The 18,229-nt window shown below is 33.4% G+C and overlaps 1 protein-coding gene across 15 annotated transcripts in view; it reads right to left on the bottom strand.

The window, feature by feature from the left end:
- The window catches only part of C2CD5 (C2 calcium dependent domain containing 5), an 82,538-nt gene that overhangs the window by 38,060 nt on the left and 26,249 nt on the right, over positions 1-18,229 (bottom strand). For 8 of the 15 annotated variants that reach the window (XM_060305949.1, XM_060305953.1, XM_060305956.1 and 5 more), the window contains 2 exons: positions 17,636-17,721; positions 9,997-10,105 (listed from right to left, as the gene is read on the bottom strand). In XM_060305949.1, the coding sequence (XP_060161932.1) occupies positions 9,997-10,105; positions 17,636-17,721 (195 nt within the window). Of the gene's footprint in view, positions 1-7,254; positions 7,321-9,996; positions 10,106-17,635; positions 17,722-18,229 lie in introns of all 15 variants that reach the window. The other 7 variants (XR_009565435.1, XM_060305948.1, XM_060305952.1 and 4 more) reach the window with 1 other exon arrangement.

Raw genomic sequence — 18,229 nt, 5'->3', positions numbered from 1 at the left:
TCTAAAATTTAATAGTAGAACATGCTATTTACTTTTTACATCATCCCAGTAGTTTACAATACTACTTGCTAAACCAAATAATCGTACACTACATTTTTAGATTTCTCACATTAGGTTTGCCTACATCTTGCTGCAAGTAATACATGGTAGCTTTTCTGTTTTAAAAATGAATTTTACAGGAAGTAATCCACAATACTGTTGTTTAAATTAATGAAAAATGGAGGAAGTTACTTATTTTAAGTTCAAGATCTATTTATTTAGAAAGGCCAGCATGCCTAAATGGAAAAATATGTAATAATAATTACTATGAGATACATGTAACCACAGAGAATACAAAGTTTTTTTACATCAGACTTACCTTGGTATAATACATAAAATAATCAGATAATTAAACCAAACACTATGAAAGAATAAGTGGCTGATTAAAAAAAAAACAAAAACAACAAGAAAAAATGCTGAATGCAGCGCAAGTAGAGCATTCATTCTCTTCTGACAAGTTCACAAGCAGCCTTTATTTTTGACACATGAGCCACACAATTACACATGGGGATGCCACTGTTGTACTTAATAAAGTATTTACAAGCTTAATAAAAGCTAAAGAGTTACATAACAGGGGGGCTAAGGAAGCAAATGGCATATGTCCACACTCCAAAGAATTTCTTAAATTTGGTTTTTGGCTAAAGCAAAAGCTCAAAGAACGAAGGGTTTTGCAAAGCAGATTCAGCAGACAAGAGCCAGAAACAGTGGATGTTTTGGCGCATGCTTGGATCAGGTGACAGTACAGACTGAAAACTATGGCAGCTCACTGAAATGGTTACAGAAAGTAATGGCCCTAGATTCTAGGTGAAAGCAAGGCAAGCATACAGTAAGGAGCACTTAATCACAAACTAGTAATTGGATTAACAATAATTACCTACAACTGTAAGCAAGAAGTCAAAGGAACTTTTTGGCTATTAAATTTAGGGGTTAATTAAGATAAAATTAGGATAAATCAATTTATTTAATATTACAGAAAAGTTAAATTTATCTTCAAAGCCTATTTTATACTTAATGCCAGAGATGAGCCAGAGAAAATTCAAGTAGTAATCATAACTCAGCCTAACTTATTACCACTGAAAATTCAGAAATATCATAGTTGCCTAACTTATTACCACTGAAAATTCAGAAATATCATAGTATTTAATCCCTATTAATGGAATTTTTAAAGCTTAGAAACAGCTAATTACATTTCTTACAGGAAACACACTAGTGAATTTGAAGTGTTTTACTCACCCTACAAAAGTAAAAACTAAGGAGTTACCATACTAATATAAAAGGCAAAACAAAGAGTCCGGCTTAAAAATTTGCTGGCAACTATACATGCCATATATGAAACTGTATACAATCTGGTCACTTGAAGGATATACAGCTGAGATGCGAGGGTTGCAAATAAACATTTCAGAGATGTCAAGAAAAAAATATTTTCACTTTAAATACCATGCTCCTCCTAATAATCTATAGAATTACTTATAATTATAAAAAGATTATCATTTTAGGAGATATTAAAAGTTATATATTTATACAAACTATATTTCATACTATTTTATGTTTTTCTTCTAAGGGTCAAAACTCTTCATTGCTAATACACAAATCTTTTACTATATCCTTTTAATCGTAGGCATGAACTGAGCTCTAGACCTCACTGATGCCTTTTTTAGGGGTAATGTCTTCATGCCTGGGTTGACACCACAGTCAATTCACTTTACCACTGTTACTTGTCTAGAGCATGGCCATAGCTTGATATCTTGCCATCGTTTTAGCATTTTATCTTGTTTTTGAAGTACAGGTGACACTGGTAAAGATTCCTAAAATGACAGTAATAGTTTACACCTCAAAAAGTAAAGAAATGAACAACTCAACATAACATGCTTTTATAAAACTGAATCCCTTTGAGATTTTAGGCAATTACACACTTGCAACTAAGAAACGCTGACTACCTAAAGTGTTCAATTTAGTTCTATTTTTATATAGCTCTAGAAGAGAATAACTCTGTCCTTGGGAATCTTTTAATCTAGTTGAAAGAAAAATAGGAAATGGATAGTTATTCAATCTAATTTTTAAATAAGCAAGAAAGATGAAGTGTTAGGTAGGATTTTCAGTACAATGATAGTGTATCTTGTTAACGGACAGCACAAAAAGCTACATTCTCAAATACCTGAAATTAATATTCCAACCCAAAACAACCTTTTGAAGAAGACATATTTCCCCTAATGAAATAGAAATTAGAGAGTTCAGGTTCAAGGGAGTATACAGCCTTAAACTGGATGGTGATTCAGTAAAGACTAAAAAGAAGAGTCTCATTATAGAAGAAGTGATGTGCAAGTCAGAGAAAACTTCAAGACATAGTAATTTAGAATGTTAGGATGGTGGCTGGGATACAATCCATGTTGGATCAAACTGGAGTCTTTACTATTTGTAAAAAAAAAAAAAAGTCAAATATGTAATCTACTCCTTGATTGTGAAATTTCACTCTTTATACATAATGTAACTGGCAGCCAGTTACATTATTTTATACAGAGAGAGAATGATATATTACATTTACATGTTACATTAAAATAATGTAACAGTATCCAGTTACACTTTACATACACATATATATGAAAAGAGTGAAATTTCACACTTAAGGAGATTACCCATCTGACTTTTTTTTTTAACAGTAAAGAATGAAAAGTAATGAATATCGTTACATTATGTATAGAGGGAAAATTATGTATTACAGTTATATGTCACATTATAAAGAAAAGCTCACATGTCACGCATGCTATATTTATGCCTTCTTGAACTCTATATATCTATTTCCTGAAAACCTTATTAAAATACTGAAAACCAAAAGCTGCTTAACTACTTTAGGCTTAGTTTGCACAGCTGCTCATGAGTGTCTCTCAGACATAGAAAAATAATAATTGCTGAGATTATCAGCAGAATTCAAGTTCCAAGAAAGCCTATCTCCATTTAACTAACACATACACACACACACACACTCACAGAGCAAAATAGTATAACAAAAAGCCTCGACCAGGTATGTAAAAAGGATGAGGATTTACACTGGATGAACACTGGTGTTCCCAATCCCCAGCATTGTGCTCAAGACATGGTGGGCACTCCACAAACAACCACTGAAGAAATATTTGCATGATCAGACTGCTATGTATATTCTATAAATATTTCCTTATATATCAGCTGACTCATATTTTGTTAAAATTAAATATTTTTAAAGCAGTAACTATACATTTCTTAGGTTTTAACTACTAATTTTTGCCCCCAAAATAAAGTGAAATTTCTAAACAACTACAGTTCTAAAAACTAACAAAAAAGAGTAATATTTTCTAAATTCAGACCACTAATCTAGAGCTTGCATTATCACTAGCCAAAGTTCATTTACTATAAGATTGAGAAAATCTTCAGCCTAATGTCTTAAAATCTACAATCTGTCTAAAACTTAAAAAAAAAAAAAACTTTTTAGAATATTCTCAGAAACAAAAGTTAGTTTTCAAACACCTTGTTTTACTAACTCAGGACTTAAAAACACTCTTAAAAATATTGTCTAAGTTTATAAGCTATTTCAAACTAGTACTTTTCAAACCACATTATATAACTACTTTATATTTCCTCTTGTCACTTCCTGAAAAAATTATCTAAGCTGACAGGCATCCTACACAAGAAAAAATAACAAATTTTACTCAACTCACTGAGACTATTACTAATTAAGAAACATGTATGTGTGAGCTATTCAGAAATAATTTTAGTGGTAAACTCAGAAGAAAAAAAAAGATCATAGCCATCTGAGAAACAATAAGCTCGGGCTATGAAAATTTACTCTTAAAAGTTTACAACTGAACTTTCAAATAGACTTGAGTTTCCACATGCCCCCTGGGATGTCAGACTTGTAGACATGTGGAATAACCATAATCTATCTTTCTCTCTCAGCTGAAAGTTGCCAAGAGCCTGTTTTACTCACCACATCCTACTAATCACCAAGTCCTGTGGATTTTACATTATAAATAGTTCGTAAATTTATGGTTACGAGTTTAAGTCCTGAAGCCAAAGTAGTAAGGTTGAAACTCTGGCTCAGTCACTTTCTATTTTACTTTGGGGAAACTGCTACATTTCATATTGCTCATCTACAAAATAGGAATAATGCCTATGTCATGGTTGTGTTTTGAGGATTAAATGATCTACTACCATAAAGCACTTAGAAGAGTATGTAGTACATAGTAAGTGTACTATAAACCTTTAGCGCTCCTATTACCACCAAATCCTAGGTCACTTATCTGGCCAGTACCACTGCAGTCTACTAACTGGGCTCCCTGTCTCTAGTCTTGCTGCTTTTAAATCCATTCTCCAACCTCTAGTCAATGATTTAATGCAAATGTGGTCATGGGCTACCCTGTCTTATTCCTATGCACCTCCTGCTCCTGGCATGTCACATACAGATCCGCAAATGTTACATCCTCCTTCCTAGCAGCAAGATTCATCTTGTCTTTCTCAAAGTCTGTTACCAGGCCAAAAAAATAAGAAACAAGGTAAGAAAAGGTAATAATTTTTAAATAAATTCTCAGATACTGAATTCCCTTCTTCCTGCTCTATAAAAATATTTTCTATCACTTGTAGTTAACACAAACTAAGACAACAAAGCAGGAGAAAAGGGGGCAGGAAAAAAAAGGTAAACTAACAAAGATATTCTAAATTAACGGCAAAAAACTTAAAATAAGTATGAAGTAGCTATGTAATAAACATCATCGAATGAGTAATGGCTAGGATATTGTTTTGCACATGCTTGAAGTTTCAGAACTACATTCACAGAATGTATTAACATGGCTCCAAATACACTGTCTGAAATATAAATCTGCGTGAATCTCCCATATACCATCCAACACTGAGCTCAAGAATTACCACCTCTATAAGCTTCCCTGCCACACAGCGTTAATCCTGCCTTCCTCTTTAACTCTGTATCTTGTATCACTCCATAACACACAGTAATCCATTTACATATTCTTCTATCCTCCCAGAATATGAGCTTTCTGAAAATAGGAGGACTGGCACCTTTGCACACCTATTATCTAGTGAACTGTATGGCAAAAAATAAATTCTAATAAATGTGTGCATGATATATCGTATTTCATGAAATACTATTGTGTGATATAAAATGTTCTCCTATATTTTCCCACATTTTAATGTTTCTGAAATAGGAATGTCTAATAATTAGTAAGTATGTTTGACTACCATGTGTTCCCTTCTCTTTTCTCTTGGAAGGCATCTAACACCTGGTATTCAGAGGGTCCAGAAAATACAATATTGATGAACAGTTTCTAGCATTAATAGAAACTGTATCAACAACTACTTTTCTTACTGATGTGGTCAATTCTTGATTTTCTATGGTAATACAGGACAGGAGTGGCTAAATATTCCCTAATGATGGAGAAAAATATATAAATGATTTGAATATATTTACCAAATAAATCACTTTTTTTTCAGAATTATCAAGTTATTTTTCTGAAACTAGTATCCAAAAAAACCTGGTTTCTGAATATGTGCCAACTATTGGAATCAAACGATTCTAACACCTCAATCAAAAGCATACAACTATGAGCGCATTAAACTAAAAGCGTCATCTTTTAATACGCTGTAACATATCCACCTTTTCTTTCTTATACTTACTACTGGACTTTATTTTAAATGATGGCAAGATATACTGCTTCCTCAACCATGTTTTTCCTCGCCAGATTCTGTAATTCTGCTTACATGGGACAAAGTCTTTATTATGTCTACAAGATTTAACTTTTGCCTTTTCCACTTTTCCAAAACTGTTCTATCATTTAATACATCTCTCATTCTAAACATATTTGCCCTCACAAGGTTTCAGGCTCCTTAAATTATTAATGATTTATGCCCTCAATGTCCTGTACTTATGTAATTAGCCTTTTTCTCTGCCCACTACCCTAATCTGCCTATGTTTTAAATACATATTCTTATTTTTATTAAATGAATCCAGCAGGGTATTTTTAATTTCTCACTAAAAATTAAGTATAAAGCATGACATTACAAATGATTAATTCTAATCAATGTGATAACATGCTGGCAAAAACTTGGATAGGAAATAGAGGTAATTTCCCCAAAGATTTACCAATTGATGTCGGTCTAAATCTGCAAAGGTTGGACTTGATCAGATTGTGTACTAGACTGACTTTAGGTAAATCTACATGATGAACATGAGTTACTTCATAGTCAAACATGCACTACTTACATCAGAACTTACATCCTGGACTCCTAAGAACAAAAAAAGTTTACAATACTGAAAAGATTATGGGATATTATCTCAAATGCTAAGCCTCCTGGTGCTTCTGTTTTTATTTTTCTGTAAATAGATGTACTTTCTGACGCAATTAACTGAAAAAGTTCTATAGGAAAATACCAGTTTCTGATACTAAATCAAAATGGCTCTAGTATTTAATTTAAATCTAAAATAGAAATAACATAAAAAAGTAGATATTTACATTAACAGAACATGCTTTTAACAAAAAGAAAAATTGCCTTTGACTCTAAACCACATCATCAGCTGTAAAGCTATCTTAGTTTAGTTTCTTTAAAAGCTACAAACTATATTCATATGTAAAATTACTTAAAAAGAAAAAATATATTCTCATGTCGAAGGGGAAGGAGGAAAGCTTATGAAAGCTGTTAATCCCCCCAAAATCTGCTCTTACTTACCAAATTTTGGAACACTCTAGAATTATAAATAAAAATGCTAAGCTATACTTTTATAATATTTCTAGAACACTAAATATATTATAATCAAATCTCAATTGAAGTTTAAATATACTTTACGATTATTAAACTAGTCATTTAATACTTATACATTTAACAATTAATATTTCCTTAATCACAAAGCTAATGCCAGTGTCATTTACCTGATATGAAAAAACTGTCCAAAATGTAATAAATATAATTTAAAGTTATCATTCTGAAAGTTAATCACCTAACAGAAGTCATTCATAATTTATGGTATTTCTATGGTTTTGATTAATTCATTTTAGTTAACACATTTTTGTTTGCCATTTCCATGGAGATTACAAAAGTTATCACATATGTATTGCAAAATGTATCTGTATAACTGAATTGACATTAAGCCTATTTAATCTAGAACATTTCTAAAAACTTCACTGAGCTGCCATAATTTTTGTCAGCATAGGTAGTACTGAATGACCATTAAAATACCTGAATTGAAACTATTCCAGTCTAGCAGTTTGTAAGATCTTGTGTTACCCATAATTCCGACAAAGGCTGAGTTCAAAACAGCAAATTAGTAGATCAGTTTTAGGTGCAGAATAGTAAGAAAAAAACAAAAAACACTACAAATAAGAACACAATTGACAACACCACTTGACAGGAACTAGAAAGACACAGACAGCAGAGTTAATAAGAAGTAGAAATAGATAGAGAAGAAGGAACATGCTATCATAATCTAACATTAACTAAAGTCTAATTAAAGATAATTACCTTTTCAAAACCACCCCACTCTTTCCCTTATTGTATGACCCTGTTTGCTTAATATTTAAAAAGGGGAAGTTCTAAAAGAAATAACTCCAAAATAACAACCCATGTAGTAGGTGGTTGTGATTTTAAAATAAGACTTTTCCTTTTACACTCAGTGTGAAAAGAAAATTTCCCATATTCACTAGTCAAAAAATAGCTGCAAGATTCATCTGAGAGTCCAATACAGCACTTTTAACATTAGCACATGCACCTCATCCATCATAATTTTCTCTCGGCAGAGTAACTCAGTGTCATAAAATTAATACATCATCATTATGGTAGATGCTAACTGAGTTTTAACATTCAGCTCTTTTCAAAATTAAAATTTTTTTCATAAATAATTATTTAAGGGGCCTGGAGATTAAGAAAATGTTAAGCAAATGTTCCTTTTTAATGCATAATACACATACAAAAAACACAATGCAAAGAATGTGATAACTATATCAAAATAATATAATAACTCAACCATTAGACTATGTAATTGATTTGTGTTTAACTGAAAATAAAACAAAACTGAAATACAACTTACATAACATTAAAGTATTTATATGTATATGCCCACAATCTTCTGGGAAATAAAACATTAGTAACTGAGAATTTCTCCATGTGAATTGAAAAAATATTCTGATATAGAAGGAAAGGAAGAGAATGGATGAGCTGTAGTTACAATACACAAAATATATTCTGTAATAAGGAAGGATTTGTGTTTTCTTCCCTGGGTCTGGATTCTTACATTTCTTACACAGCTAGAATAAACTGGCAAGTATGGAAAACCCCCAAAAGCAGTTGTTGTTGTTTTTAAGTAATGCCATGTAAAATATGGCTCTCTACTTAAACTTAGTTAAGTAACCTTCATTTGTTCTCCCAGACTCTACAGCTTACTCAGAGTATGTGGAAGCAATGATGACATCAAAATGTTTTCAATAAACAGAAGACATCACCAACAACTGAATATATTCCTGAATTTTTGGAGCTATTAGATCCATGGGTGGGTGCCGTCTATCAAAATATTTGAGTCAAGGGTCCACAGAAACACAGGTAACTTGGCCTTGGGTCACCCAGTTAATGTCAAGTATTAACTCAGTATTTCCTTGCACTTTCCAAATAATTCAAGTTCCTAAACACATAGATATGAAACTTGGCATAGTCCTCAAGGTCTCAATCCAGTAAACTGGCCTCAGTCTAAACATGCCTTTTAATTACTGCAGAATACGCAAATACTACATGAAGATAAGATCTCAGATTGACTCAAAAAGTAAGGAACAGGGAAAAAAAAATAAACCAGAGAAGAAAAAGAGAAGACTTGTGCTTAAAAGATGTATTTGCTCAGCTTTAGAGTTAAATAATCCTAGCTAGTCTTGCTTTTCTGAAATCCTGTTCAGGGTCTAGAAAAATTCCATTCTGCTTAACTCAAATGACATCAAACCATAGGACACAGATTAAATTTCTTAAAAATCTAAAAGAATGGTAATGCTCTGTATCCTCAAAATCACTATTTGTGTTTTGCATACAATAATTTCAAAGCATTTTTCTCTTTCATATAGCTGTCGGTACAAGCCCCAGGAAGAGGTTACTGGAAGTGACAATTTAAAATTTTCAAAAACATATCTGATATGTGCCAAGTAAGAATATTAATATAACTTCAGGTTTAAGGTATGTCATCAAAATAATAAGTGATTTGAGCAAGTTATTGGGCATCTAGTCAATGAGAGATGTGAGAACAGAGTCCATAGGAAAGTTCCTACCATACTTATCATGCTTATTTTAGGTTTAGAAAAATCATCAAAGCATTTTTAGTCCAAGGGCTTGAAATTACTAGGACTTCCATGCCTCTTCTCTTTTATAATCAAGACCCCGTGTTTTAAAGAAGTGAGCTGTCATTTTTTCTTGTTCACTTATATGGAACAAATAGCTACATAAAAGAAACCAAGGACCCAAAGAGAATAGTTGCCTTTTTTAAACTCTTAAGGTACTCTACACAATGTTTACAATTACATTTTAAAACAATACTTCTTTTATGAATAAGGAAATTACTCAAAATCCATAAAGAATTATTGCTAGTGAAAAGAATTAACATCTTAAGCTAATGGCCACAATGATCAAATTGTAAAATTTGTTATCTGCATGGGTCAAAGAAAATAATAGCTGACTCAAAAGTGACTTAAGGATTCCCTCAAAGTGATACACCTTGGCCAAAGATGAATCAAGATTTGTTCTGTATACAAACGTAACTAAAATATATACTTAGTTTAATTATTTTTAATTAAGATTACTGCAAATATTTTAGAGCAACGTGCGTCAGTTCATACTTTCTTTGTCATTCTTCTTTCTGGATAGATTTGGCTTAAAAAATTATAAAAATCAATGTTAATAATCACAATGTAAGTAAATGAAACATCGAAAACAAACTTCTAAAGAACATACCAGGATTGTGGATACGATCCAAAAGCTTCACAGAGCGTGCACTAACAACTCCCCCGACATGCACGAGGAATCCAGGAGGAAACGCCGTCAAGGTAAAAAATGGAAATTCCTAGTAGAAAGAACGGGGGAAGAAAACAACTGACCATGTGTGAAGTACAAAAAATGTGCTTATTAAAAAGCTTGCCATAAGGAAATGAATTTACCCCTTACAAAAGGCTACCAATTATGCATTACAGATGCTTTGTAATTAAAAGTTTTCTTGGATGTTAGAGCTCTAAATCCATTTTCCCACATGTTATACAAAGTCCGAACACTCTTTTTATCAATTCTAAATGAGAAAAAAAACGTTCTCAGAGTTCCAAATTAAGATATTTGAACAGGGGGCTTCCGTGGCGGCCCAGTGGGTGGGACTCCTCGCTCTCACTGCTGAGAGCCCAGGTTCAATCCCTCGTCGGGGAACTAAGATCCCACAAGCCACACGGCATGGCCCAAAAAAAAAGGTATTTGAACACACTCTTCCTTCCTCGCAATCTCCTATTCTGATGCAAGGTGGCAATGAGACAGGAGGGCCGGGGGGAATCTGCCTGCCCCGCTACCCCACATCTACTTCTCAGTGGGCGTAGACTATCCCTCAACACACATACCCTATCCCGGGCTACCAGTAAAGACTGAAGGTCTGGGGCAGGAGATGGAAAAGAATGTGGGACTCAGGGAGGAGGAGACAGAGATGAGCAGACCAGGTTAAGAGCTACATAGAAAGGTGAAGAGAAGAGCCAATGTCAAGTTCAGGTGGGCAGAGAATCATTGTGTGAGATTATTTTCTCTATTAATATGGGGGCAGCAGGAAAAAAATGTAAAAACATAAATGCGTATTAAGAAAGGGGAGAGGTATGCAGATGACAGTAAGGCGGGCAATAAAATTCTACAAGTTCTTTTAGGCTTTATTCTCCCCTTCTCTCTCAAGGATATCAAACTTGTCAATTTAGAGACAAAGAGAAGCATGCAAGAGAGAAATGGCAAAGCAGAGAAAGGAAATTCATTGAAACAACACCCAGAAAGAAAGGGGAGTTCCTGTGGTTGCCCAAATACAGAAGCCTCTCGCGTGGTACAAATTGGATGCAAGTATGGGAAACTTAACATCCAACCTGTCTAGCTGCAAGATTAATGTAGCTCACTTAACCAGAAGTCACTTACCAGTAGCCTCAGCTATTCAGAACATAACTGAGAACTGGAAAATAAGCAAAACAGGGCCCTCAACAGTCAAAAGAACTGTTAGTTCCAAGTACTAAACTTCAGGTACTTCATTCATAAGAGATCCCCACAGACCATATTCATATGATGATATATGGTAATTATAAATGTATAATGTTAGGAACATATTCTAAAATCTATTGGTATCTTTTTTTCTGGACCCACAGCAGATTAAATGCAGCAAATAAAAGCTGGGAGATAAAGAATATTACTAGAAGCAGGCACATTAAAAACAGCAAGATTACTGATTGTCTGCTTAAAGCATGGAGAATACGAACTGACCAAAGCATAATTCACACAGCATAGCAACTTGGAGCCATTTACCACAGAGGCAAACAGTCCTGCACACCTCAATAACTCATGAGATACAGTATTAAAAAATATGTGTGTGCACGTGTGTGTGTACATACACACACATACATATTTAGAAATAAATTCATTCGAATTTAAAAGTAATCTTTAACAAGGGCAAGAAAAACCTAGGCTATACAGAAAGGTGTAAAAAAACAGTCAATGGAAGTGGACAGGTTTGGCCCAGCTGATAGGAAGAGGAAAAGGAAGAGAAGGGAGACGACGGGAGGAGAATTTTACTTAAAAGTATTATAAAATGGTTAGTCAAGATAGCTCCTTATTTCCATCTAAATTTTTTAAAATATAAGTTTTAAATGAGGAATGTACAGGTAAGCTTATGTTACTGGAAACTTTAGTATTTTACCTAATAAGTTAGATCTCTAAGGTTTTTCAATTTTAAGAATACGGAAGTTTTTAAATTTCCTCAAACTACTGTGGCCAAGTATAAAAAAACACTTTACACTTAATCTTGATAGTTAACATTTTAAATATTCTGGGTAAGAGACACTGAAAATGAAAATTTTGTAAGCTAAATGGAAAACAGTACTTCCACCAAAAATTGAGAAATAAATTAGGTAAATTCCATGCTGGAAACCATCTGCATGTAAGATTTCAGATAAGTATGAAAAAAATGAACCTAAATGATTTCTCTATTCAGGATTCTTTGACTCTTCTCCCCAGATTTCAGAAGATGGGATAAAGGGACAGGAGGGAAAGCATCACTCTAGAGCCGGTCACAGCAGAAAATGTAGGGGAATGGCTGCCCAAAGAGGCGGAGACCCACGCTACCAACTTAAACTCTGTCCTAACTGTCCCCAGTTCATCCAGCACACTCCCTCAGTTTAACACACAAAATTTAACCTACAATTAAAATGACATCGTTAACCAACCCAAACTAGCATCTTCAGACAATTCTCTCAGAAGAGCTACTGCCAGTATCTCAGCTGACTGTTAAATACCTATCCTCCCACTACCATCACCAATGACTACTATGGAGCACTTACAGCGTGCCAGTCCTACGCACAGTAGCTTAAAACTATGCTTCACAATCTTTCCCACACCCTGAGACAGAGGTACTACCATCTCCGTGTTTCAGGTCAAAAACTGAGATGAAGAGGGCTTAGGTTCTCTCTGAACCACAGACTTTATCACCTGGCTTCTTGCCATTTCTGGTTAAAACACTGAGTTAAAGAATTGATCTTAATCTCTAGTCCGTTACTATACCTGATCAATCTATAGGTTCTCTTTCACTGAAAAGGACAGCCTCCTTAAGATCAGCCCAAGCACACCCTGCTTTCAATGTCCAGATGGGAATGCCAGGGACTACAGAAGACATTTTCTCTGGAAAGCCCTTATATTAAAAATATCCTGGTGGTTAAGAATCCGCCTGCCAATGCAAGGGACACGGGTTCGAGCCCTGGTCCGGGAAGATCCCACATGCCACAGAGCAACTAAGCCCCTGTGCCACAACTACTGAGCCTGTGCTCTAGAGCCCGCGAGCCACAACTACTAAGCCTGCGTGCCACAACTACTGAAGCCCGCGCGCCTAGAGCCCGTGCTCCACAACAAGAGAAGCCACCACAATAAGAAGCCCACACACCACAACCAAGAGTAGCCCCTCAGTCTCTTCAATAAGTGATGCTGGGAAAACCGGATACCTACATGCAAAAGAAGGAAATTAGAACATTCTCTAACACCATACACAAAAATAAACTCAAAATGGATTAAAGACCTAAATGTAAGGCTGGATACTATACAACTCTTAGAGGAAAACGTAGGCATAATACGCTATGACATAAATCACAGCAAGATCTTTTTCGATCCACCTCCTTGAGAAATGGAAATAAAAACAAAAATAAACAAATGGGACCTAATGAAACTTAAAAGCTTTTGCAGAGCAAAGGAAACCATAAACAAAACGAAAAGACAGCCCTCAGAATGGGAGAAAATATTTGCAAATGAAGCAACCGACAAGGGATTAACCTCCAAAATATACAAACAGCTCATGCAGCTCAATATTAAAAAAACAAAAACAAAAAACCCAATGAAAAAATGGGTGGAAGATCTAAATAGACATTTCTCCAAAGAAGACATACAGATGGTTAAAAAGCACATGAAAAGATGCTCAACATCACTAGTTATGAGAGAAATGCAAATCAAAACTATAATGAGGTGTCACCTCACACAGGTCAGAATGACCATCATCAAAAAATCTACAAACAATAAATGCTGGAGAAGGTGTGGGGAAAAGGGAACCCTCTTGCACTGTTGGTGGGAATGCAAACTGATACAGCTACTATGGAGAATAGTATGGAGGTTCCTTAAAAAACTAAATATAGAAGTACCATATGATCCAGCAATCCCACTCCTGGGCATATACCCAGAGAAAACCATAATTCGAAAAGCTACATGCAACCCAGTGGTAATTGCAGTGGTATTTACAATAGCCAAGACATGGAAGCGACCTAAATGTCCATTGATAGAGGAATGGATAAAGAAGATGTGGTATATATATACAATGAAATATTACTCCACCATAGAAAAGAACAAAATAATGCCATTTGCAGCAACATGGATGGACCTAGAGATCGTTATACCGGGTGAAGTAAGTCAGACAGAGAAAGGCAAATATCATATGATATTGCTTATACATGGAATCTAAAAAAAGGCTACAAATGAACTTATCTACAAAACCGAAATAGAGTTACAGATGTATAAAATAAACTTATGGTTTACCGGGCGGTAAGGGAGGGGGGAGGTTTAAATTGGGAGATTGGGATTGACAGATACACACTACTGTATATAAATTAGATAACTAATAAGGACCTACTGTATAGCACAGGGAACTCTACTCAATATTCTGTAATGGCTTATATGGGAAAAGAATCTAAGAGTGGATATAGGTATATGGATAACTGATTCAATTTGCTGTACAGCAGAAACTAATACAACGTTGTAAATCAATTATACAACAATAAATATTTTTTTAAAAAAAAGAGTAGCCCCTGCTCACTGCAACTAGAGAAAGCCCATGTGCAGCAACGAAGACCCAACACAGCCATAAATAAATAAATACATACATACATACATACATACATTTTAAAAAAAATCTTGCCCTGTGGAGCCTAGATAAGACTTCATATGTTGATACTTTGACATAAGCCAAGTACATGCAGCATAAATCATTTAACAGCATGTGCTCAAAGACAGGCTAGTTGAAAATTCTGAGAACAAAATGGATTTTTTTTTAAGATTTAAATAGGATTTTTCTTAGAAGATATTTAAGCAATTTTTTTTGAAATCAGAGATTCTTTTTATTATCTCAAGACACCAGAGTAAACTTTCTAGATATAAAACTCCATGCCAGGTTCCTACTATGATTTATTATATAATTTTATCCCCACTTCTAAAATGATAATTTGTCAAAAGACTTTGCTTTATATCTAAGTTTCCCAAAGTTAAAGAAAGTTTCTTTCTTTAAATGGAAGACTCCATGGTAAAATATATTTGGGAAATACTAGGTTAAACTAAGTCAATTAGGTTTCTTTATTGAAGAAGAATATACATCCCGGAATCTAAAAAGTAACTTCATTTTTCTTACAAGTGAAAAAAAATCATATTGAAAAAATAAATCTATTTGCTTTACAGCAAACAGTTCATAGGCAGAACCTAAATCTAAATAAAAGTTTTATCTCTATTTCTCATCTTCCAGTAATCTGATACCTGTTACCAAGATCTTGTCAACTTATTTTTTAATGCTTTTGTGAGAGAAAAAAAATAATAACACTTTTATTTTTGAGAACTGCTACTTGAATAACTCATAAAATAAAAAAATGATGGACAAATAAAGCTTCTCTTTTCCATAAGAAAAAAAAGCCATATAGTTTATTAAAGGTAGCAAGGGGTAGAAATGAGTATTTTAAAATGAATATATAAAATGGTAAGTAGATCATGTGTTCAATTTGATCGAGTGTTCAACTTGGCAGAGTTAAGGTATATCTGTACACATACAGGGAGAATTCTTCATACTTCTGTACATATTTTTCCCATACTAATGGCAACCACAGGTAAATGGGAAAGCCAAACAAGATAATGCTTTTTCTATTATTACGTACGCAGGGTAGAGAGGGAGGCTCACAAATTCAAGTAACTGCCACTGCAAGGTTCGGTAATGTAAATATATTGCCAATTGAGGCTTTATAAAGTTGTAAATGAAAACTGTAGCTCTCCATACCTTTGCTGTTAATGCCACGAGGATTATCTAGTAATGTATGCCCAATATGTTAATGTGTCCAAAATTTTAAGAATTTTTGAAAGCATATTTGAAAACATAAATATTATCCAAACTAAATCCAAAACAATTTTCATTGATTAGTATTTTTTTTTGTTTTAAAGCTAGGTGCTCTTCAAACTTAGTACAGAGAGTAAAGTCATGGGCTTAACATACAAGCAAAATCTCATTATAGCAAACGTCAAGGCAACTCAAGTTTTTCTGTTCCTGTGAATTCTAGGATGGTAATTAGATTACAGGAAATATTCCTAGTGTACAGGACTCGAGAGAGTGTAAAACTGGGAGTAGGGAGGCGGTAAGAGCTCTCTGGCCTAAAAACTGTAAGTGACACACACCTTTATTTGACCTTCTTCCCCATGTTGTTAGTCTATGTTTGGTTTCAATGCACAGTCTGAATGTTTAGGTGGGCTACTTGATGGCCTGGTTGGTATGCCTGCCAGATGTGAGAGTAGCTGAAAGGCAACTGCTGCCTGACAGAGCATAAGGCAAAGAACTAGGTATTGCTAAAGTCCCATCGCTCTGTTTGTTCAGCTCTGTTCTCTGGAGCCTCGTCTAAAAGGCAAACAGTGCGTACACAGATACTTTCAGCACTAGGAAAGAAAGTCTAAAAAAATTACTTATTGTACTGTTTATAATAATAGGATCTGAAAAACACTCTTCTCAAAAGTCAACCTCTAGAAAAGAAATACCTTTGGTTTATAAAATACACCCTTTTACAGCCATTCACTATGTTTCTTTTATTTTAATTTAATGCTAGTATAAAATGGAACATGTAAAAGAAAATTCTGTAAACGCTTATAACTTCCAAATCAGACATAATGAAAGCTATGGAACTGTGCCTTAAAATAACTGACATGACATATAAAATCATGCACTGTATTAGTTAAGTAGAAAAAAAAAAATGAGCCTCATAGTGCTATTAAAATTAAAAAAAGAAAACTTTGCATTATGAAAAGAAAAAAAGCTGGCAACATTTGTTAACAGCTTAAATAAAATTTAAATGATCAAGATTCAAACTACAAAAGCTACCGATACATGAAATAGGTTCTCACACAGGTTCAGAAACATACCCGCCTCCTACAGAACCTATGAGGTGATCCTCCCTTAGCAATGACGTTTATACAAAAAAATAAAAAGAGAAAATCATCCCAAAACTTTAACTATTCATTGTTCCATACAACATATTTAATAAAACAAATTTATAGTAATTAAAAGTGATGCATTCACATACTGAACAACCACATTATCTATGTTAATCTGTAGAAATATGGAATCTGCATTTCTTAACCCCAAGGACATTGGCCAGTGATAAAAATCATCTCAGAAAATAAATATATTAATATACTAAAGAATTATTTTTAATATAACATCAATAAAATTTTTTCTAGAAAATTATCTATTTTCTTTTACATACTATAACTTTAATGTAAAATCAGAAATGATTTCATCATTCAATGGATATTTCCAAATAGATTATTTCTAATATAATATTGGAAGACAAAACAAAAATATTTATAGAATTATTCCAAATTAAAAGTAATTATTCATAAATGAATTACTCTGATACCTTAAATATATTTTGGATTGAAATTACAGTATTATAGATACATGACCAAAACTAGTTTATAAAAATAAGTTTATAAAATAAACTTATTATAAAATTATAAAAATGTTATAAGTACATGGAAGCATGATAATAAAATCATATTAACAGTGTAAGAATAAAGAATGTTGAGTGACTCTTACCCTCTGTTCCAATGCTGACTGAGTCTGTTGTCTTAATAGAGCTTTAAAGGGCCCCCCTTCTTTTCCAGCACTACCACTTCCCATTCCTACAGAACATCAGTACATAAATAACAACCAAAAAACAACTAGAGAAACAGACAGTTTAATTGCATTCATCTTCATAAATATCATGAGTCAAAATCTGTTAAAAAGAAAGTATAAAGTATAAAGAAAGTTTAAAGTATTTGTGATGGCAACTAAGCACATATTTTACTTTTTTTATTCACAAAGTTTTCTTTAGAAGCAAGATGCCAAAGTCCTACTGATCACAGCAAGCTTTGGACTTAATTTGTTCTAAAAATCATTTATAAAATTATATTAAGGTGATAAATTTTTATATAATATTCAATTTTAAAAGTTGAATCTTCTAATAAAAAATAATCAATATAATACCAATTATTTATACCATGCTAACAATTTAAGAGTACTAAAAGAAATAAGAGAAAATTAAATGTTTGTTTAAAAGTAAATATATATAGAGAAAAAGCACTAATTGGGCTTATCTAAAATATTCTAAAATTCTCTAAAGAGCATGAATAATTTCAGGCAATTCTG

Source organism: Globicephala melas, chromosome 10, assembly GCF_963455315.2.
Source record: "Globicephala melas chromosome 10, mGloMel1.2, whole genome shotgun sequence".
Lineage (NCBI taxonomy): Eukaryota > Metazoa > Chordata > Mammalia > Artiodactyla > Delphinidae > Globicephala > Globicephala melas.
This window is presented reverse-complemented; position numbering and strand designations above follow the sequence as displayed.